The sequence below is a fragment of the Sinohyriopsis cumingii genome, chromosome 10, assembly GCF_028554795.1.
Source record: "Sinohyriopsis cumingii isolate HCF-2022 chromosome 10, ASM2855479v2, whole genome shotgun sequence".
Classification (NCBI taxonomy): Eukaryota; Metazoa; Mollusca; class Bivalvia; order Unionida; family Unionidae; genus Sinohyriopsis; species Sinohyriopsis cumingii.
The window spans coordinates 70,780,751-70,805,423 of NC_142970.1; the positions used below are offsets into that span (position 1 = coordinate 70,780,751).

The 24,673-nt window shown below is 34.6% G+C and overlaps 1 protein-coding gene across 1 annotated transcript; it reads left to right on the top strand.

The window, feature by feature from the left end:
• Positions 1-1,939: 1,939 nt before the first annotated feature.
• On the top strand, positions 1,940-23,950 carry LOC149790368 (uncharacterized). The gene is made up of 5 exons (XM_089972418.1): positions 1,940-2,103; positions 10,121-10,440; positions 19,307-19,415; positions 22,680-22,843; positions 23,138-23,950. The coding sequence occupies exons 2-5, from the start codon at positions 10,392-10,394 to the stop codon at positions 23,314-23,316; spliced, it is 501 nt and encodes a 166-aa protein (XP_089828544.1). The 5' UTR covers positions 1,940-2,103; positions 10,121-10,391; the 3' UTR covers positions 23,317-23,950.
• The last annotated feature ends 723 nt before the right edge of the window (positions 23,951-24,673 follow it).

Here is a 24,673-nt window from a genome sequence, read left to right on the forward strand (position 1 = left end):
ATAATTGTAAATCAAGGCAACAAAAGAAACACCCCATCCCAAAAAGAAAATACTGAAATTTAAAATAATATAATAAATATATTGTGTAAATATCGTATGATACAATGTCAAAAAATGGAAATATTTATTGGACGGCCGCATTCATCGTCATTGGCCAGTGTTACCTTCTTGGAGTCTGTCTAGACAAAGTTCTTTCCTCTCTACATGGCATTTTAGAATGTACATAGCGTTGTACCGCCCAGATTTGCATAGTGGTATGCCGCCTGAAGACATAACAATTGTATTTCAAACAATCTTGGTCATGTAAAGTGCGATAAACACCGGTAGTAATAATATTCGAGTAGGAATTACTTCCCTTGGCTCAAATGACATCTGAATGTCGACGGTAATAATTTTATTTCTTCAGATCATAAAAGAGACAATAATTATACTTCCCATAAACGGAATTTAAATAAAGCTAAAGGTCTGAGACAATGGTTTGGGTACAATTTGCTTTAGCTAGATCATACAGTGTGTTCATGTAATGCATTTAGAATAAAACAAGCCGATCTAAGTTTAGTTTCTGGTATTTATTTACTTAGGTGCTGTATTTTTCGTTTTTTTTTTTTTCTTAAAATCATGTGGAACAATGTTTATAAAAAATGAAGTATTTGTAATGACTTTACGAGATACGGTATTTAGAAGTGACACCATGCTTTTCTAAGTATTTTGTCTTGTATGTTTTTCCCTGTCCACCCATGCAGTGTTTGGTGTTTATTTGTTTTAGATAAATAAAAACATAAATAGTACATGAATTTCGCAGGGTTGCTTTTCGTTTTGCTCATCATATTGTTTTAGTTTCTTTATCCCATAAGCTTTGGGAATATTACGTACTCCCTTCCCTTGGGCCTGGGTTAGCCTTGGGCCTGGTTCCCATTTACCCTTGGCTTAAAGCTTTGGTCTGTACTCACACACTTCCGAGATACGGTAGGGTCGGTCAGAAGAAGTTAACTCCAGAATGGTGTATTATTCACGTATGATCGTCACAAATACACTTAAAGGAAATGCCAAATAGGCAGGGTTTACAAGCCAAGATCATTTGAATCATCCTGCAACGTTTAGAGAGGGATGCACTGAATATCATTTATAATGACCTCCTGTGAATACATTCTTCTTGTCTTGCTTAAAAGTAGACAATCCCATAACCACAAATACAGTATGCCACATGTTTTGAGTTAGTCAGTACATTGACTTCCGCCTATTATACTGTTGTACATGGACGTCGCGAATATATTGCAGTGTGAATTATCAATAACATAGAAAATTCCCTCTCGCTCTCTAAGAGCTGCAGAATTAAAATTTATTTTGTTCTATGCCATTCAAAAAGATTTTTAAAAAATCTATCTTATTTAGCTTTCCAAAACCTGAATAATAATTCTTGTTTCTACAAGGAACTGTAGACTTCAAAACTATACATTGCTGCATACGTCATCATCTGTAAGTTAAAATTAAAACCACGCTTGTATGTACGGTGGATTCTGTATCTATGTTACGGATATACCGACGCTCCCCCACCCCTCCATCAAATAAGCAATACCCTTAGTTTTACTTCTTATTGTTGTTCTTGTCTTGTAGTTTTACGCCTTCTTTTTCATTATGATATTGTTATACATGACATAACAAACCCTTATGTTGGTAACATATCCATATTCAAACCGCCGAAATAATTTTTCCTCAATTTCCTTTCGCGAGTCGAGTTCAAAGATGGCCGAAAAAAATGTTCATTCTAAACCAAACATTCCAGAAGGCGGGGTTAAAAACGTTTTCCCACAATCCCAGCCAATCAGTAAAGAGGATACTGCACAATAATTTCATGGGCTTATTTGAACCAATCAGAATCACATAAAGTGATTTTTTAACGTGTGGCAATATCAAAAATATGAAACTATAGGAAAACTACTCATGCTATGTGTTAATACAGATTACAGCATACGTCATCGTCATCCATCTTGGATTCTTCGTCGGGATTCGAACTTGCAATCATTAGAACATTTCGTTATTAGGACTTCATAAATTTTATTCGTGGATTATTCTTGGATTATTTTGGATTTGATTCTTAAAACTGTAAGTTCATAATTTTTTCCTTTTACTTAATTTTCCAGGGAAATAATTTATTGTTTTTTTAAAGCGTGTTGTTTTTACTCTTTCTTGTGTTACTGTTTGTTCGAGCCTAAACACGTGACATAAGAAATGTGACTTACAAGAAGGAAGTTCCAAAGTGGTCTTGATAAATCCGTGTGAATCTATAAGGTTAACACCATTTCCAAGGTCAAGGTTGAGTGTGTATGCCACGGAATAGGCGCTTATTGTTTAAACCCGAATATTCAATTACGTTACTCCTAATACAACGACACTTGAAAACATTATTGTAACAAAGAAATCACCACTTGGAGGTTTACTGCCTTGAGTATGTCACGTGTCGTTTTTGTTTTCGCTGACGATTTCAACTGCTTTGGGTGCAGATAGAGGAAAACAAATTTATTGGAGACATTTGAAAACTAGCAAACAACGTTTCTTCTCATAGCATTGTTTACAGAAATGGCTATAAAATATATTACTAGGAGTCTCTTATTAGTTCCCGTTTGCCAACTCCCATTACCGTCACTCTCGGCACTTTACAAAAGTGACATTTAAGAATAAATAATTTCGCAAGGATGCCTGAATGGATGAACCATTATTCAATAAATATGGGGACGGGTATAAACGCTAATTGTTAGCTAATAGAGATGCGCGACACAGTGGCGTCACTAGGGTGGGTGCAGGGGGTGCGGACAGAAGTGGGTGACACCGTCAGGGGGGAGGCGACATCAAAATGAATATCTATAACATGTTTGAATTTTTATGCAGGAAAGAGGTCCATGGGGTGATGCCATGAGTCACCGCACATGATTGTCTCTAAAAGTTGTGAATTTTTGTGCAGGAAGGAGGTCAGTGGGGGTGACACCATGAGTTACCGCACTGGGTGACACCAAACCTAGTGACGCCTCTGGTTCGACATATCGGAGACGTGTCAGGCACCGACAAAGGTTCATGTGGTGGTGAACATTCAGACTTTCCACTTCATTTATTTGTATTTCGCGATAGGGAGACGTGTCGTTTGTAATGTTACATTTTGCTTTCAGAAATATTCCTGTGAAAATGTCAGAAAGTATAACAGAAAATGTCCAAATGTATTTCTCTGAAAATGTCAAACTGTATTTCTGTGAAACTGTCAAAATGTACAAATGTGTTATCTCATACAGAAATATAAGTATCGGTTATATTAAGAGGGACCTTTTCTGAAGTTTACGGTGATGTCCTAAAAAACTATGTCATTTGGCAGTTTTTTAATGAGATCACAAATCACAAAAATTATCCCCGAAAAAGTATTCAAGTAAAAATCCACTTCGCTGAACAAGGAATGCATGACGTTGTTGACAGGAGCTAATATTGTGTTGTCCACTTTAAGATATTTGACTTTACAGGTACAAGTGACAATTATTCAGATTGATGTAATCTTTGTTTTGTCTTTTGATTTCAAATTTGATAAGTGCTGAAGTTGTCAATGACGACACAAGATAAAATTCGACCTCCTGAGATTCTAGCATTTGAATATGCACGTGTGACGTGGCAAACAGATTGAGTTTTGACCTGGAAAATTCGCAAGAATCTCGGAGCATACAATTTTTCTTTTTTCCACTGAGTAATCAAAAAAGTCAAATTCTCTGATAGATCCATTCTTCTTATTTTTTTCTTATAATGTACATGTTTATGAGATCTGAAAGGGTTACGACGTCTCTAACTAAAACATTATCTAATTTTTACTCAGGAATAAAGCACATTAAAAACCAAATGCCTTCCTTTTTTAATTATATTTAATAATTCTACCAATTTAAATCAAGTTTGGAAGAAAGGGAATTGTTTGTTTTTATAAAAGAGCCTTTCTGACATTAAACCCTTGCTAGTAATGATCAAGATGTTAAGTTAAAGAACGTTCAAATATTCAGCTCACTGAAGTCGCTCGTAAAATGCGTTTTTTTCTCTCTCGGGTGTACTCCAAAAGTAGTGACGTCACGCATTCCACAGATTCCGCGAGGGGAATAATCTGGTAACAACAACATTCGCAAATTGAGAATACATTAATTAGAGAGGGAACAACGAGATGCATGCCTGCTTTTTAAGCGCATCGGAGAAGTTTGAAATTATATAAGTTTGTACACAATTCACAAACAACATGCGTGACCTTTCTCCTTAATTTCATATACGGTTTATTTATTTTTCGGAAGAAAGTAATCTTGAATAATCTTACATTAGGATCACCTATCATATCCGACATAGCGTTGTGTTGGTTTATTCTGTTTACAACCGTGACATAATAAATCCTGTGTTCCTAATTTCCACTGAAATTGGTGGACCCACGGATGTCACCGATCAACGATGTTTGTGAAAATGGCAGCATTTCTCCATTAAAGGGAGAACTTACATGACCCTTGGTATGATGAATCGTCGATATATCTCGTTTTAAAGCATCCAACGATGTGTTTTTTCAAGATTCAGTATTATTCAGGTAATTTCGCATACACGACTTTTTGCACGTAACGGCGGCATTGTGACTTAAAAAAGTCAGTGGTTTTCTCCTCAGTTGTGGCACCTATTATTGTAGATTAAAGACATTACGGCTCATAAGCCCGTTTAGACCAGACTGTCAGAAATGATTACACTGAGAGTATGCATCATTTACATATAACATGCGTAAATTTAACGATATTTTGTATTAATATGGCTTTTAGTTCGGAAACATTGTTTAAATCATTTCAATATTTACATTAGTACGGTTAATTATCTTCGACACCTATTTTCGTTTTCACGTTAAATGCTTTCGTTGTTTAGTTTTCTTTATCACTGCCTTGTATGTCAAAATTTGACAGAATCGCCAGTAATAAACAGTTTATTTTTTATTTCTTTATCATAAATAGTCAGACAAAAGCCGCGCATTTATTTTATACGTTAATAAAAGCCAGATATTGCTACAATGTATAATTAGGAATTAAAAGCAGATGTTTAGAACATAATCGACCTTGGCTTTTTTGTATGTATCAGCGTGGGAAGCGTACCTTACACCTCGTTTTGTTACGAATTCGATAACATCATTCCTTATATTGATCAATGATAACGAAATTGAATATTTCTACACGAGTTTTATGAGAGAGAGAGAGAGAGAGAGAGAGAGAGAGAATACATTAACATACACAAGGCATTTGCATATGATATTTGTGCACAGAGCCAAAATACCATTTTTGATATATTCATCGTGAAGACGACGAATGCACAGGCAACAGTTTAAAAAAAATAAAATATCGGATAATTCCTCCAAAATGAAGAGTGTTATGTATAGACAGATATTTTCAATTATCACCCTTTGAATCAACTGAGTCCGCTTGGAGCACCACTGCTGCGTCTGCCATTACATTACTGCGAAGCGCCGTAAACAAACTGAAACTTACGTTGAAAAGTGTCATGTCTGAATCGAGATGTTTGATGTCTGGTGTATTTTGCAATATAAATGAATGGACTGACGACACGAGAGACTTGTCAAATGTCATGTACGATGACATTTACAACTAGTTAATCTCATCAAAAACATTAGATGGAAAAGAAATGAAGAACTTTAAAAGATTACAAACTTATAACTACTTCCAGAGTGGAAATGTGGATACAATTTTGCACAATACATCGAACTTGGAGAATAAACTTATCATGAAACAGGAAATACGCTTATCACAATCAGTAAATAAAGTAAAGGAAGTTTACATTATTTGTACCATGGAAGGGGCTGTTGAGAATGAGTGGTGTACATATATGCAGGGGAATGGTCGCTGTTTTGTTGTGGAAAATTGAACATACTGTGAGAATTTTTTTATTGGGGTCAGTTGTACTGATAATACAGCTAAGTGAAACAGAGGTACGAAGAGAAACGTTGAACCGAAACCCCTTGCAAATATTAAATTCAAATAACCCTAAATTAGTGACATCGATGACAGAGAAGTGGTGCCTGTTGCTGGAAAGACCATTTTATTTGAAAAAGGCTGGATTTAAAACGGCTGTTGACAATTCACGACTTAAAGCTTTATTTCAAATTAAAGGACAACAATGAACAAAAATTTTCACAAGTGAAGCTTCGAACTGTACATGTGATACATCACTTCATTATTAGAGCAGTCATGAAAGCTAATCTTCTTGTGGGAAATGTTTATCATTTTTTCAAAGTATGTACGGCTGGATTCAGATCATATTAATAAACTGCAACATGAAACGGTCAGTCATTGGAAATGTTTTATGTGGAGAGACTCTAGAAAATTGAGATTACAGTTAGGAGTTCACGCAAAGTACCAATTAAAGAGACAACTAATTACATCCGTTTCATAAGGGATAATTTATATTCATAATTTATTGGCAACAAATTTACAAAATATGGACAGGACAGCGTTATCTCCAATGTAAAAAATACTGTTTCTTTTGTTGTTTGTTACAATTAGATATAGGTCAAAAGGATATGTTTTGAATATAATAACATATATACCACCTCATTCGCACACCACAGCTAATAACAGAGCATCGAATGGATAATATTAGTGTGATAGCTTAGACCGAAGCAGAAGAAATTTCAAATGGCTATTGGAAGGCTCACCTGAAAAGTTGCTGATTGTTTTTGTTGTTTTACATAAAAATAATGTATATTGTTACGTATATTTAATTTACATCGTCTTTTAGTTTTACTTTTCCATGATTATATGCTGTGTATAATTGTATTTTGGACTTGACCCTATACAGAATCAAGATCATTGTGTACCTGACCAGGAACACTGATGTTATTTCGATTTTGGTAAACAAATAGTACATAACTAGTAGTTTTCCTGTGACTGTGCATTAAGTATTCAGATTATCATTAATGTAAACGTATCTATCTTAGTCTGAGCCTGTGACATTAGAATCCCCACATAGATTAACACGTCGTGTCTGATGTTTACCACGTCCTTTATCATAATTTTAGTAACAGATTGTATCTTGTTAACAGTTTAGAATATTCTATGATGGAAAATTCCATTATGTGACATCATATTGCCAGAATATGATAATTGCAATCTAGATCTGGTAGAGGGGCTTATAATCTTGTTTACAGGTGAAATTACTCATTATTGCTTTAATGCCCGGTAACATAATCAATATTATTGCTGTGTTCAGTATTTCATTTGAATGCAATAATTTATGCAAGTTATTATTCACTGGAAATACAATAAATCCTTACCTATAATATTCCTAAACTGGAACATTAACTTGGAATTATAGTGAATTCAGAGAAGGACATGTTGGATTATTTTATTGTGATTCATTAAAAGACCTTTGGTACATATCCGAATGACAGGCTAGTAAAGGAACATCAACACATTCAGTGTTGGATCTTATTTCGAACACCAATGGAATTGAAATTGAAACGTTATTCATTAGGAACGGTGAACTCTTTAACACACAGACATACACACATTGTCAGACATAAAGAAAAATATATGTTCGCTAACGCTCATCAACACTAACAGGGTGTTTATCCGACTTGACAATATTATGTGAAAATAAAAAACTCAATAACAGATAAAAAAAAATATTTTATTTAAAATTTCGGAAACGTAATTACGTAATACTAAACTTGTGTAACTTACAAAATGTGAGGGTTTCTCTTAAAATGCATATCAAGACTTATAACTTCAATATTTTGTTTTTAAAATTAAAAAACAAATAACTAGAATGCTAAACTTGTTTTACAAAGAATACATCTGTTCTATAATTATAATATATGGTATATAATTCTTAATGCATGCAGTGAAGCAGTTCCTAAACTGTTAAATAACCGGATAGTCATAAAATATTTGCTTGTTTTTTTTCTTCTTCGTCTTTATGCAAAATGTACATGTGCTGCAATCAATGCAATTTTTTCAAGCAGTGATTAGTACCAATAGTTCTGTGTATGCATTTAAACCGAAAGACAATGATGTTCGTATCTTGGTTCACTTTTTTGCTAACATTAGAGACTATTTTCATGTTCGATGATTTATCTGGCTCTTTAATTGTCTTGACCATATCTTGTGTTTTCTATAGAATTTATTGGTTCTACTCTTTACCAAATATTTATCTACATATTTTAAATGTACATTATTCTGAATTTACATTCGTAAGGGTTCTTTCCTTGTTAATATAATTAATTTTTTTCTTTACCAGTTACAATTTATTTTAAATTAATTGACGTAATGCTTTAGAATTTTGACGTAATGCTTCAAATTTAATAACCATCTTTGATTTTAGGAAAAAAAATATTTTGACACATGTTATTTTGTTTGACCGCAAGGTTGTATTGGAACTAAAGTTATTGATATCAACAAATTTTAGATTATCATGAAACAAGTATTTTTCCAGCGTCGAAGTTTCCTCTTTCCATCTTGCAAAGCAAGGATAAGATCTTGCCTGGATAATTTACTAATAAATTTACTAATCTCTGCTAATTTTTCTCCATAAATTTTAACATCTGCATACCTCAAGTTTCCTATAAATTTGTTTTATAACCATGTTCTGCCAAGGTCTTTCTTCGTTTGCAATAAGGCGTTGAATACAATTAAGTTGCATGTATTGAATAAAAGAGTGAACACGAACCAAGCATATAGCGTATCTCTTGTAATCCTTTTGGTTTTACCGTTCCAAAAAACATATTTCAAGCTCATTTTCTATATATATTATGGGATTTGGCAATGCAAAAAAATAATTGAATAAACTTTGGCAAAATTAATGATTTGATGAAAGTTATTTTTCCGATAAGGGAGAAATTTGTCTTCACCCTAAAACCTACATTTTTAACTACTTGTAATTTAGTCGCATAATTTAACACTGGGTTTGAAAGGAACTCTAATCCTAACATTAAAAAGGAAGAATAAGACTAAACGATTTCAATATTTGTGAATATTATTTCTTCTGAAAATGTATACCTATAATTCCAAATGGCTTTTTATTTTAATACATTAACTGTAAACAGAGACATTTGTTGCTTTGATGGCAAACATAAAAGAAAACCTTTATATCATGTTATGGAACTGGACATTTAATCACTCCGAAATCGAATTTATCCATATAATCTTTTTCGTTTTTTACACGTTATGGAAACATTTTGGAGGGTCTAATGAAAAACAAATATTCCATTTGAAACATTTATTGTCGTCATTCTTAAGATTAATACATCCATGCTTTTTGTCTAAATTTCCTGGTAATAGGATGTGTCTATTACCCCTAAATGGATCATATTTTGATATTTTTAATTAAATAATCATACTTTTTAAATATGGTGGCTCTCGACAGTTTCATACTTTGCATAGGGTTTGAATTTCAAAGACAATGAATTCCCGGGTTTCCTCATTGGTTATACTGGCTATTTAAAACAAACAAAAACGTGTATATCTTTGGTAGTGTTGAAAGAACCTTTAATTCAATTTATGTTGTGTATTACTCCGTTAGTTCACTCTCACGTCATGGTCTTTAAACAGTAAATTGTAACAAACTCTTTCTTATTTACATTTTGGTTAATACAGTCATTGCTCCCTTGTATCATCAGTTCTGAAGACAAGTTAAAATGTTGACGAAGGTGGAATCATCCATACTTATTTCCAGTATGCATTTGAATCCAAGACACATTGTGTGTGTGTGTGTGTGTGTGTGTGTGAAATCAACCTAGGCCTTAACCATGAACACATACACTGCTCTCAGGAAAAGAAGAAGGTATGTGAAAAGACAATGATGAATGAAGGCAGTATTAGTATGTTTGTGCATGTGTGGCCACTTCAGCTCTTGCTTGTGTATGTGTGAGTATTAATACACGTGCGCGATAGTATATATAAGTGTGTTTGTGTGCGATTTAATCCCCTTTTTTCCATGTTACCGACGTGTGTGATAGCATATAAGTGTGTTTATATGTAAAGTGTGCAGAATTTCAGTTTCACATCTTTTTCGTATTATAACAGATTCGATTTCTGCTTTACAAATTATCATCCTTGTTTCAATGTTTCAGGGTCTTCGCTGAGACTATCTACATGTACTTCCGGAATCTAAAATAAGTCCTATACTGCGCATCAGAAGAGATTTATTACAGTGTTTAAGTGTTATAGACGGTGAAAGTGGATTTTATTATAAGAACAGAGGGGAAAATAGCGTGGCACAGCAAACGAAGAGTTCGTCTATTATTCAGATTACAATTGAAAGTTTTGACTTCAGACAAGGTGAAATCTTATATAGGCGAAACATCATAACTGTGCGATTTTTGTATAGTTTTATAAGCCGACATGTCTTTACATTACAGACTTGGACTATTCTTGATTGTATCGAGCATAGGTAAGTATCTCTCTCTCTCTCTCTCTCTCTCTCTCTCTCTCTCTCTCATATGCACACACATTATTATTCTTCCTTTTATTCACAGACAAAATGAAACGATTCCTCTATTTTTACTCTTTAGTATTGGCTGCTTATATACGAAGTTTTACATTTAGAATTTTCACAGAAGAATGCTAGACAACAGTGAGTAAAATATGTGCGGTAGTAAAGTCTGTGCTTTATTTCGAGTTAAAATAATTTTCAGACCTGTTCAAATTATACATCGTTATCTACAACTATGTTATATAATCAAACATGTTTTTGTGCATAGATAGATAGATAGATAGATAGATAGATATATACTTTCACTTCATTTTTAAATTCAATGTTATGGTATATTTGAATTAAGAATAATTAGCAATATTATATTGAATGTCCAATACATAGATTCAGTGGTGTCCGATATATATATATATATATATATATATATATATATATATATATATATATATATATATATATATATATATATATATATGCTAATATTCAATACATAGAATCAGTGGTGCCCCATACATTAATAATGTCCAATACATAGATTTAGTGGTGTCCATTACAATGATTTACCAATGTCCAATAAAGAGTTTTGGTGTTGTCCGATATATAGATTTACTAATGTTTATTATATAGATTTAGTGGTGTCCAATGCATAGATTTACTACTATTCAATACATGGATTTACTAATGTTCAATACATATATTTAGTGATATCCAAGTCATAAATTTATTCATGTCCAGTACATAGATTTAGTGATATCCGATGTAATAATATACGTGATATATCACGTTAATGTGTCATATTATTAGCAGTGTGAAAAGCAATAGGTACTTGACAGAGTGAAGTGACAAGACTCTTGAAATTAAATGAGATCATGATTTGGCAATAATGAAACAGGATTCACAGATAATGGGCGCCTGCAGCATAGGTCATGGGATATATATATATATATATATATATATATATATATATATATATATATATATATATATATATATATATATATATTCTGACAAGTTCAATCATGTAAATGAAGCTGAAAATATGTCACAAAGATACATCACAAGAGTCTGTTCAAAACACTTTGTAAATGTTAGCTTTAGTTTAAGATTGCTTATGCACGGAACTAACTGTCCCGGCCGTGAATGACTGCCCCCCCCCCCCCCGGCAAAAATTCCTGCGGGCGCCTATGATTCGAATTAACCACTTAATACACGATAACTTCATGGCTAGCTTGAGGGTTGATAATCGGAATGGAGGCCAACTGCATATCAGTACATGAAAGACTTTTGTGTTAAACCAAGGAAGATTAGCGCCTTGTCTAGAGACATCCACAATAGCCAACCAAGGCTTTTTGTACCGAGACATATGTAACATAGTAACTTGCCCACAGACACACAACAGCCAACCCAAGGTATTTAGGGCAAGGTTTGAATATGTAACCCACTACTGAGTAAGAGCTAGGTTAGTGAGTCCCTTGATACCTAGCCTCTGACGTGGAGGGATCCGGAAAACGGACCTTGGATGAACACCCAATTTTGCATGCGTGCTAGTTCCTTGAAATGAAAATAAGGCTGTAGACAAGCAAAGCGAGTTTATAATAAAATTCTTTATTTAAACTCTCAACCGCACAGGCCCCTCTCTCTCTCGTCCACGTTGACAGAATACTGCTTTGATTCATTATATTGTTTGTCCTTACCAGGGTTACATTGAGATTTTAAACAATATCTTAATATTTATAAGCAGTTGAGGAATCAAATCGATAATCAAAGGAAATCGATAGGAAAATAGGTAGAAATAGCAAGAAGAAAACTTTTCGAAAATTGTATGGGGATCAAACTTGATGTGTGCGATAACATGTATCGCTTATGGATGCACCCACGAAAAGTTAACTGTAGTTGTAATTACCTAATTTATTCTTGCAATTATTGCTATGTTAAGATTTGGCAAGGCCGCAGAAATCGCCCAAGCAAAATCGGCAACTGGCAGGGGGTGGGGGTGGGGGCTCATCCACCCTGCTGTAAAGGCAGATAGCACGTGTTGTGTGTACAGCTCAGGGTATCAGCCCAGGGGCAGTGGGACCTGATGGATATACTCTGCATGCGTCTTCCAGACGTTGCGTCAATGACATGCGACTGGATTCAAACCGATCTCTACGAGAGAATGTGGGTGACTGCGCAAATTCCACTCACTTAACACGAACGTTCTGACATCATTTCCCCTCCCATCACACCAATCAGGTGTCGAGAAACTTCTAACTGTAACCGCAAACTTGCATACAAGCGGATCTGATTTATGACATTAGTCTAACTGAGGTTTTTTTCTCTCTTCTTTCACGCCTAGATACAAATGTTGATGTTTCGTTAAGAATGAACCAACACTAAATTCTGTAAACTGTTATGTCTAGCCTCCTTCGGCGGTACATAATCCAAAAACCTGTGGCGTAGCAAGAACTTCCTTACAAAAAAATATAATTCTGTAATTCAGGGGCCAAAACCCAATTGAACTTTTAGCCTAATATCCCTTCCTCCCTTCCCCGTCCTATGGGCAACATACTACCCTCCCCTCTGTTGCTGTTTTTTGCTTGGGCGATTAATACACCACTGCCAAATCTTAACATAGCAACAATTGCAAGAAGGTGGATGAGCGTATCGGCTCGGCAGCCTGATCCGCTAGAGAGGACTTCCCACAGGAAGCCATGTATAGCTGTCAACTCTGGGTCAAGAATCACAGGTAGTACGGTCAACCGTTATTTATGGAGGGGGATTACGACCATAATTATATGCATGTATTTTCTAAACTTCCTTGATGCATTATTGTATATGACTGCTTGCAAGTGCTACTTTCACAATTATGTCAATGTATATTGTGTTCTTCATTGATGCAGATTGTACGTGGCAGTTTGCAAGTGCTACTTTCCTTTTGCATTATTGTCAATGGCTGCTTGCAAGTACTACATTCATAATTCTAGTCATAAATTTTCTATTCTTCACTGATGCAAGCTGTCAGTGACTGCTTCAAAGTGCTTAGATCTACTTTCCTTTTGCGTCATTGTATCTTGCAATTTACCAACTAATGAACTGATTCTGTAGTTGCTATGTCAATTATTACGTTTTAACAATACCACAAGTTACACAAACTGCACCTTCCAAAAAGCGTGACTATAATACAGAATCAAGCACGCTGCAAGTTAGAATCAAGGAAGCTGGAATAAAAGAATGCCTCATTATGACAACGAATGGCGCTGTGACACGTCAAGTACGTACAATACGACTACTCCCCTGACCCTAGCAACAAGTGGTTATACCACTTTACGGCATGTTTGGGCGTCTTATCTAAAATATCATTCGAATTAAATTACAGCAGCTGATGTCTCAGAGTTTTAACATTCGGAAGCGAGGTGGCCAGCAAGTAGCACAAAACAAATTAAATGTATCAAATTTTATACAATTAGATATATTTACACAACGTTATATTACCGCTAACTCTTCCCACCCCAACTTATTTGAATATTTTGTCTGTTTATTTACCTCTGCCGCACGGTGGCAGAATAGGGTAGCCGCTTACAAGTAGGATTTAAGGCCCTAATTTGTCCATATATTCTCATTCACAATGTTAACAGTTTAGAGCATATTTATTATTTTAGACTGCAGTGCAAATTCTGCTTTTTATAGCAGTAAAGACCTAATAAGGTTTGAGCAAAGTGCAGATAATTGCACCTCGAGGCCATACTATCATTTCTTTATTCACGAGAGAAAGAGAGAGAGAGGAGAGAGTGCGTTACAGTGATGAGGATTCTGTTCATTCTCTCAACCCCATGTAATTAAATTTTACTATTAATCTGCAGTTTGCGGTGGCAGTTTAATTATATATATATATATATATATATATATATATATATATATATATATATATATATATGGTAAACAGTCGAATTATACAGAATTCTTATATATGTATGGCATGGATGAGTATACAATAGCCAGCAAGTATTGTCACTAGTTGTTTGTGACAAGTATGTCATATCTCCAATTTCATTTTAAATCCCCAATTCCAATACAACAACAAGAGGCAAATCACTTGAAAAGCATATTTGCTACAAAATATGAACTTATTTCATTATATAAGAAAAGAAATTCTAAGAGTATAAAATATATATTCTATATGTAAACATGGAGAACACTTCCATACAATTATGAGATGCTGTATTTCGACAGATATCAAACGGGAAACTACATTTTTTTTATAATTTAATACCGTAGTCATCCATATATGAAGCGATATTTATAGAATAGATAAGATGACTGATTGTATGGTACCTCACTGATAAAACATCAAACTCCTTTGGTAGCAATTATAAAAATATCATATATTGAATATAAATAACGTTGCTACCGCTACCAGTAACCAGCTCAATTTGTTTTTGTATTATTACTGCTACAGTAAAAGTACTTGATAATTTGGATATGTAATTAATGTAGTAGTTAAAAAGATTAATACAAAATTTTACATGTATCTTCTACAGGTGTGATTGCTTTCTGTTAGAAGAATAAGATACCCACCACATAATTTTCTAAAACACTTGTAAAGATTTTAAGGTTAGTCAAACCTCAGAATGTTGTTGCGTCCACCACCACCACCACCTCATATAAACATCTTCATTTGTCTGTGATTCTGTCATTATGTTATCCTGTTTAAAATATAAGTTAATATAATACAAGCAAAATAAATAAAATAAATAAATAAAAACAATATACAGTCCTATGTTAAACTTTTCATAGGAAATATAAGAGAAAAAAAGTTTAATTTAAATCGGCATTCATAAAACAATATTGTTAGATGAATTAGTCTGAAACAAATATTGTCATACAGGTAGGCATTTATAAGGAACAAATACCTGGATTGTCTTGTTACATTGTTTTTACAGATTTATTTGCGAATCCCTTTTGTTTTTCACTTTCACATGAATAAAACATGAATGAAGACAAGCTCTTCACACAATCTGGCTTTTGGATTGGACATACACTCATCATTGCAAATTCTGAGGAATTAAAACTGTAAATTCTGGATTGGCCAATACAAATTTCCTTTTGTGTACCACATAATTTTTTTTCTGGGCAATAAAAACAAGCTGTTTGAACTTGCTATGAGCAAAAAACCATAAAAATGATTATATTGTATTTGCTAATTTGTTATTTCTGATACTTTCACCTTCACAAAACTTATATTTATGAACCTGAGATGAAACTTTAAATTTGACCTCTTATTCCTAATGTATCTGCCGTGGAACAATGGATAAGGTAAATTCCATAATTCAAATAGCTTAATCACTCAGCAGAGAGAGAGAGAGAGAGAGAGAGAGAGAGATATTCATAAGTAAGTTAGTTTCTTCACAGAATAATTGAAACCACTAGCCAATTTCTGACTGCAATTGTAAGATATCTGAGCAGAAAGTAACAGTTACTTTATAAGCATGCAAGTCATCTTAATATGAGTTACAGGTCACCAAATACTATTCTTCAGAGGACACCCAAGCCTGGATTTTAGAAATTAAAGCCACACAAATTGTCACTTTGTGAAAAATGGGGTCATTATGAGAAAATGGAGACACCTGATGTCCCTGCTGATGATGAATGGTCAGTGAGCAATCAAATTGTTGTTCCTAAATCATACAAACAGGAAATGGTAGACTGTCGTTTCTTTACCTAATACCGAGTCAAGCAACCAATACTTGTTGACCATAATGTATGCGTCCTCAAGATTTCCATAGAGTCTATTCCTCTGAAGAATATTAAAGCAGAAATGTTCTAAAAGTTTAGGCAATGTTTTTAACACACTAGTTTGCCTCCCCAAATCTGTCCAACAAATTTTATATTTGATTATTTCCAACAACTTATTCATGAATTAGTTTAATATTTCTGACACCCTGAAAGTAATTGGGCTAGCTCAAGACTGTACGTAAACACTCTCACCTACCCAGGATACATGTATACCATTATACTGAATCAAACCTTAAATAAGACAGAGATCAGGAGAATACTGCATTGTATAATTATCGAGTAAGATCAGGAGAGTTTTTTTCCCCATATTGGTATTTATCACCAAACGAAAGACCCAATGACTACCCTAAAACAACAAAAGACTGTCCCAAAACACCATCAGCTACCCAGGATACATGTAGGCAATTAAATAGAATAAAACCAAATAACCAAAACAGTGATCTGTAAACTTCTACCTGTATAAGACCATCAAAAGCCTTAAATAAATCCATTAGAACTACAGTTACATATTTATTTCCATCACTAGCCTTCATCCAGCCTTAGAGCAAACATAAAAGAGTGGTCTAGAATCCATAACCTTTACGAAAAGCTGCCACTAGAATGTTGAAATGGGATATTAAAACCTAATTGTAACTGGGTCTCCATTGATTTCTCAAATAGTTTGGAAATGATAGTTAGAATGCAGACAGTCAATAGTTATTTTACTTTTTAGATCTTTAATATGGCCAACAAGGATCAGTGCCTTAGCTTTTAACAGGTTAAAATAAATTTGACTTTAAATAAATTTGACTTAAAATAAATTTGACCCGCTCCAGAAGCTTCTTTTTAAATTTAAACGTTTTTTCATACTTTTACACATCTTCACGTTTATTTTCTTAAATTCGAAATTTGCATCCATGTTACTATTGTCTTTAACAGAAGGGATACTCTGGTGGTTGCAAGGGAGAAAATCAACATCCTTTATAATGTCTAATGCCACAGTTATATAAAATATTTTTAAGATTTTACATATTGTTCTGTCGTTGTTTATAATCTTGTACCTTCAGTAAGAATTATCGTTTCTTGATCATCTAAACATTTATTAGAAAAATATGACGTAATAGTTGCCGATACGTTCCTAGATTTAGTATCCCCGACCCATCTTTCTAAAAGATACGCTCACTGAGACTTATTACTTAATTTTTATACCAATTTATCCCATAGTTTTCCCCAGCTTTGCATGATCTGTATAATTGTATTTTGTAAACATCTGTTTTGCATCGATAGCTTTCATTAGTTCTATGTTCATATAGGGAATGTATTTTTTTCGTGGGTATGCATGTATTATTAGAGCGTTTTTCTCTACGATATTAATAATAATTTTAAAATTAATAAAGCCAGCGTTGACAAAGTCATTACTGGACGACATGACAGTAAATCATTTATAGAGTCATTCACATCAAAATCAATGAAACTTCTAAACGATTTTGATTTTTCTGCATGCAGAATTCACATTGTCTCTTAAGTGAGTAAAAACCATAGAATGGAAATCACTAATGTCAGTAGCCATATTTAAACTAATGATACATTGGCTTTGTTTATCTCTAAATAAGAGATTAACACCAAAGAGATCACATCCATTCTTAAAACATTTATGTTCTCTAATTAACTTATATCTGAATATAGGACATCCATTTTCCAATTGGAAATTCCTAAACATGTTGACAACGTTTAATGTTTAGGGGAAGTAGCTAAACTACATCCTGGTTCTCTTAGTTTGTCTTATATTTTTGTATAATGTTGTTTACATGAAAAATTGTTAATTCTTGCCTTAACATCTGCAGCAGTGTCGTAGTTTTTGTTGTGTTCATTTTTAGTGGAATTACAAAATGCTCAATGACATTCCTGGGCTAAAACATTAATTTGAGATAACATTGAATACAGACAAGCACATTTTTAGTATATATTTAAAATACATCAAAACAATGTTACCACATCACCACATTTCAGGATTTTGGCGTATTAGCATGTTCGAGATTACAGGAACATCGACACATTCAGTATTGGAATTTATTTTGAATACCACTGGAATTTAACTGGAACTTCATACATTTTGACTTGTGTTCATACTTTCAAAACACTCTGGGATTTTATTTACAACACTGAAAGATGTTTAATTCTGCGGAAATAAATTATTTGTTGCGTTTTACAAATCTTGGAGCTTTCCGGACTTTTCTGTTACTGACTGCATGACCATGAATTCGTAACAGAAGAAAATTATTTTTAAATAATATCTATAATTGTATACCACATATATTAAGGGCTTTGGAGGGCTTGCACCTAAGGTTTTCAAGAGACTTATTGATTTTTGGGATCAAAAGGTAAGCGGTTATGATCACTGTCACTCAATGGAGAGAATGGTTTTGCAAAATAACGTTTATTCCGGAGCAAGTTTTTTATAACCAAACTTTGAGGATGGCTTGTACTTAAGATATTAATAAAGTTAAATTTGTTAGATTTATAGACCAGAAGTCATAGTCTTTGTAAGATAAGAAACCGATGCTTTCTGCTCAGTAAGTTTTGTTCAAAAACACATACCTTGACCTAAGTTTGAGGTCATTGATACTCACTGATCAATAATCTCCAGAGTAAACTGACAATAAACGTGGGATTTCGTATAATGTGCCCTGATGGGTTAGCCGGAAGTATTCGTTCATACCCAATCGGAAGCATCTACGTATATGATCACCACGCACTAGTCTTGCATGGAAAGAACAAAACTCCGAGTTCAATTCACACAAAGACACATTGTCGTAATGAAGATCAAGCAACTTCGGCAGAGATAATAATAGTTTTTGTCTTTAGTCATGCTAAAAGCGTTCACCAGTGACTAATGCAGTTAATAAAAAGTCATTTGTCCCGTAATTTTCTGAAATAAATTTGGGAAACAAACACCATTTCAATGGGTTGCTTTATTTCATTTATGTATGTTGGTCTTCCAGCAACTTTCCGAAATAATTCTGGAACCGATCTTTCGTAAATACTAATAGAAATGTATTTTATTTGTTAGGTTGTGCTTTAGGTGAGAAGTGCTACTACTACAGCAGCAGTTCCTACCTGGATTACACGTACTGTTCTAGTGGCTGTTGTGGAAATTACTACAATCAATATTGCTGTGTGTAAGTTCATAAATATTCCGCCCCTATTGTTGTCTGTCTGTTATTTAAATAATTTCATCTGTCAGTCAGTCTATCTTTTCGCTTTATCACAATACCATACGCAGTATCACCACCACACGCAGTTTGTTGACATGAATAGGTGGCTGGAAACTGGGAGGTAGTTCTTTGAATTGTATCATCAAGTGTCGGTTTCTTTAACATGTGTTTTAAAACGATAGTTTTGAAATCTGATGGGAATTTAGCCGGATGCGAGAGAAGGATTGATAACATTGTTAACGAAAGTAATATTGAATCTAAGCACTCAATCAGCAGTGATGTCGGAATCGAATGGAATTCACATGACTGGAACGCCTTTCATCATAATTGTGTTGACCAAATCCATAGAGTTAGGTTCAAACACTGTTAAAGGCTGATGTTGACATTCACTGTGCAAAGCTGGTCCCTAACAATGTTATATCATGGAAAGGGTAGAAGAGGTAGTATAGAGGTAGAAGTAGGTAAATAGCTTTGTGAGTATGTAGATAACACAGTGAGTAGGTTGATAACCTAGTGAGTAGGTATATAACTCAGTGAGTAGGTAAATAATCCAGTGAGTAGATAACCAGCGATAGTCGTCAACTGCTTACAACGGAACTAGCTGTGGAAGTGGAATCAGACGTCTGTATCAGATGCTGTTGTTAGTAGTTGTAGTAGTAGTAGTAGTAGTGGTATTGATGGTGACTGTGGGGTATATATGATGTAGTAGTTTCAATGGCTTCAGTGCTTCAATCGTTCTTATTCTGGTATTGTCATGGTAAATTTGTATGATACGAGTAAATCAGATAGTGTTGTTGTATTGTATCATTTGTGATTTGTTAGTATATCGGTAAGGGTGGTTCGTCTATTAAAAGGTTGTTTTATTTTTGTATCTCATTTGAATTCCGATAGTCGTTTTAGCAATAAACGGTCTGCATATCGCCTCGCTCTAATACTGTAACTGTACTTCTGATAGTAGTTAACCACCTTCTTACTGATTGGGAGAGAGGAGAGGTTACAGTCCTCACAATCCTGGACTTGTCTGCGGGAATTGACACAATTCATCATGATATAATACTTCGCCATCTCCGGTATGTGTTTTGTATTCACGATACGGCCTTACTATGGTTGAAGTACTATTTAGTCAACATGACACAAATTGTGTCCGTAAATGGAAAACATTCCAGCCCAGTTTATCTATGTTGTGGTGTTCCACAAGGCTCTGTTCTCGGCCCCGTTCTTTTTATTTTATACACTCAGCCGCTCTCTATTGTCACAGATCGACATCCGGTGTCTCACCAGCTGTACGCTGATGACACTCAAATATACAAATCTAGCTGCCCAACTAAAAGTTGAAGGCTACCATCTATGTTGTAGAGATGTGTGTATGTGATTTGAAATTTTCACGTAGCTTTAACACATTTTTTTCTCAGTCATATCGCAACGATGTCTGCAGTGTGGACGTTTACAGTAATGTCTAGCACTGGGGAATTATTCCGCAGACATGTAGCAACATGTCCCACACAGTCACATTATCCTGATATCAGGCCGACCAGTCCTAACACTAACATCTTAATGTTGAGTACCAAGCGAGGAAACTGTTAGTACTATTTTTTATGTCGTTGGTATAACTGGGCCGGGATTCGAATCCGTGATCTACCGCATCCCAGGCGGACACTATAATCACTAGGCCCCGTAGAGAAGAGTATTTCCGATTCGAGTCATGAAAAACATATAACAAGCTGCAATTGAATTATGATAAAACAGAAGCCGTTCTGATCACCACGCAGACTTTCTCATTCACATTATTTACTCCAAGCAATAAGTATTAACAATACCAACATTAAATTCGCTTAGTAAGTACGAATCCTAGATGTCATTCTTACTCTCATTACACCAACATGTCATGAGCATATGCTAGGCTGTATATTTGAAGCTAAGACGCACCAGCTCCATTCGCAATTTTCTTTCGGTTGATGCCACATTGACACTTGTGTGTTCCTTAGTACCTTCTAGACTGGATTATTGTAATTCATTTATATCTGGTTCGTCTCAGTTACTACTAGAGAAACTTCTAATAGCTCAAAATAAGGCTGCTCGGATCATCCTTAGAGTACGAAGAACTGAGCACACCTCCCCAATGCTATGTAACCGTCACTGGCTACCCTTTAGACCCAGAATCAAATACAAAATCTATCCACTATGCTACATTTCTTTGATTGGCTTCAGTCCAATATACCAATCTGACCTCACCCGTATGTAGAGCCCATCGAGGAACTTACGCTACTCTTCCGACAACCGTATTCTCATTGTTCCCACTGTTTAAATGAAGCTAACGTGCCAAGCTTCTTTTGCGTAAAAGGGTACAGATACAACGACACTGTGATCTCATTAAAGCGTGCTATAAAAACTCACCTATTTCTACTACAAGAACAGACTTAAAGACCTTATAATGTTTACTTCTTTAATTATTGTCAACATGTTTGTGATTTATAATGTTATGGTGTTAGCTTTTGTAATCTTGTCATTGCATATGTTTTTATGTGCTATCTAATATTGTAAAGCGCTTAGAGCTTCTAGCAACTAGGCTCTGTACTAAGTCCATATTATCATCATCAAAATAATAATAATAATAATAATAATAATAATAATAATAATAATAATAATAATTATTATTATTATTATTATTATTATTATTTACGAATCCCCAAACTTAACCTGTTTAACATCAGTTGTCAATTAGTTGCAATGGTAATGAGTTCTCGTGTTAACCTCGATTCTGGCCATTGTTTAATTGGTAATAATACTAGTCATATTAAAGTATTTGCAGTGGTAGTAATGATTATAGTAATAGTAGTTGTAGCTGGAGTAGCAGTAGCAGCAGCTAACAAGATATTACTCGAAATTCATTTATTGATAGTAGAAATAAATATATTGTGAAACAATTCTAAAATTGTAATTACTAGACTAGATTTTTACTGTCAGTGATTTATGACCTGACCGTATTGTTAGATCAAACCTTCACGTATAAACGTTGATTCTGACTTGACCATATTGCTAGACAAGTCTTTCACGTACAAACAGTAATTCTACCCTAACCATATTGCTAGACCAGACTTCACGTACAAAGAGTAACACTAACCTGACCATGGCACTGGACCAGACATTCACGTACAACCATTGATTCTGACTTGACCAAGTATAGGGCTGGCAATTATCATAATTTTATGAATTCACATTCTCTGATAGCAATGTTGGACCTATTGTTGGTGGGGTGATTGGTTTCCTGATTTTTGTCGGAATCATCATCACAATCATTAGCTGCTTATGCTGTGCATGTTGCCAGTCTACCAGAAGGAGTTTCGCCGGTACCGTGTTCCGAACCAATCCCAATCCTACAATGACAACTGTAGGTAAGCTACAAAAATAATGTTTACTAACCAAAGGTGTAAGACTGAAAACTTAAACTAAAAAATATGGGCACGCAGTACCGATCCCTCCAATGACATCTGCACATAGAATGATATCATTTTTGAGAGAGAGAGAGAGAGAGAGAGAGAGAGAGAGAGAGTATTTTCAGGAAACACTTGTTCTAAGAATTAGACAAAGCAATATCAAGTTCAGATTATTTGAAACTCTAAAAATGTGAATATTTTCTTGTCAGAATCAATATTCATATTATTATTATTATTATTATTATTATTTAGCTGTCCAACAACCGGGTTATGTCCAACCGTATGTGATACAGAACGCTGGCTACCAGTCCGTACAGACACCGGCTCCAGCAGGAAATGCTGTTTACGTACAAGGCGATGCGAAAGCCGGATATCCAACTGGTCCTGCCACTTATCAAGCTGCGCAGGCACCCCCTTCATATATGGCATAATATTCGCAATTCAAAACGGAGCAAAAAAGCTGAGAATATTTTTAGCGTTTATATTCCTTGTAACAAAATCGTAGTACAGAGAATCGTTTCAGTTGTTAAATCTTTTATTTTAAAAGTTCTTTTCCAGAAAAATTATAATTTGGTATATGTATTTAAATATGATAACTTTTCAAATTTAAGTGGTGTGGAGCTAATGAAGTCTAAAAAGCCAGTCATAATTTATCAGCTTTCACAATGTTTCCCAGCATTCCATAGAAAAGAGCAAATTGATATGTAACTATGTTAAGAACATGGTTAAATCAGAACTTTTTCTTTTATGTTTGTTCCACCCATAAGCAATATGAGTTACTGGTTTTTGTTCACGTTTCGTCTTGGGACATATTTAAAATACGTATGTTTTGTTACTTTTGTTACTCTTGGTCAAAGGCAATACGTAAATGTGTCAGAAAAAGACGAATGAAATTACACAAGACCTCGGTAACGGTTACATCATTAGTGCCATTTCAAAAGTTATTTTATCCTCAAAGACTGGTGTCTGAGTTAGTTTTGGTGTATCTTCTTTAGAACAATATATTTTGCTTCACTTCAGTCAAATTTGACAGATCTTAGTTTGTAATAAAATATTTTTTCCTTATCAGTGTCAGCAGAAGTGTATTCGAAATATACCCTTCATTTCAGAGTGTAACTGTCATTCTGTTTCACGCACATACTCCTTGACACACAGTTTCACACAATACACCTTAACACATAGTTTCACACACGTACTCCTTGAAACACAGTAACACACACGTACTCCTTAACACACAGTTTCACACATGTACTCCTTGACACAGTTTCACAAACCTACTCCATAACACCTGCACAGTTGAGCATACATACTCTTAACACACAGTTTCATACACGTACTCCTTAACACACACATACACACACACACAATTACTTAACACAGGGGGCCCCGAGTGGCCGAGTGGTCTAAAGCGCTCTCCGTTACGGATCACTGCCATCTCACCTCTGTCTGCGTGGGTTCGAGTCTAGGATTCGGCCAATGTGGGTATGTGAGAAAGCTTCCCAGTAGCTTTTCGTGGGTCGGTGGTTCTTCCCGATGTTTTCCCGGGTTTTGCCTCCACCATTAATACTGGCCGCCATGTATAGCCTATTGTGTGCTGAAAAATGGCGTTAAACCCCACATCAACATCAACATCAACTTAACACAGTTTCATACATGTACTCCTTAACTTCTTAAAACATACACTACATATGTTATTATTATTACTTCACATCACGTGCAATATGCTTCGAATTTGTTAATTTCCTACATATTTTCAAAATCACTATCGAACTATAGCTAATGACTGGT

Excerpts from the sequence above, each read along its gene's own strand:
- LOC149790368 (XM_089972418.1), top strand. The coding sequence starts at position 10,392 with ATGTCTTTACATTACAGACTTGGACTATTCTTGATTGTATCGAGCATA. Across the intron at positions 10,441-19,306 it reads CTTGATTGTATCGAGCATAG|GTTGTGCTTTAGGTGAGAAG; the intron begins GTAAGTATCTCT and ends TTTATTTGTTAG. Across the intron at positions 19,416-22,679 it reads TACAATCAATATTGCTGTGT|CAATGTTGGACCTATTGTTG; the intron begins GTAAGTTCATAA and ends ATTCTCTGATAG.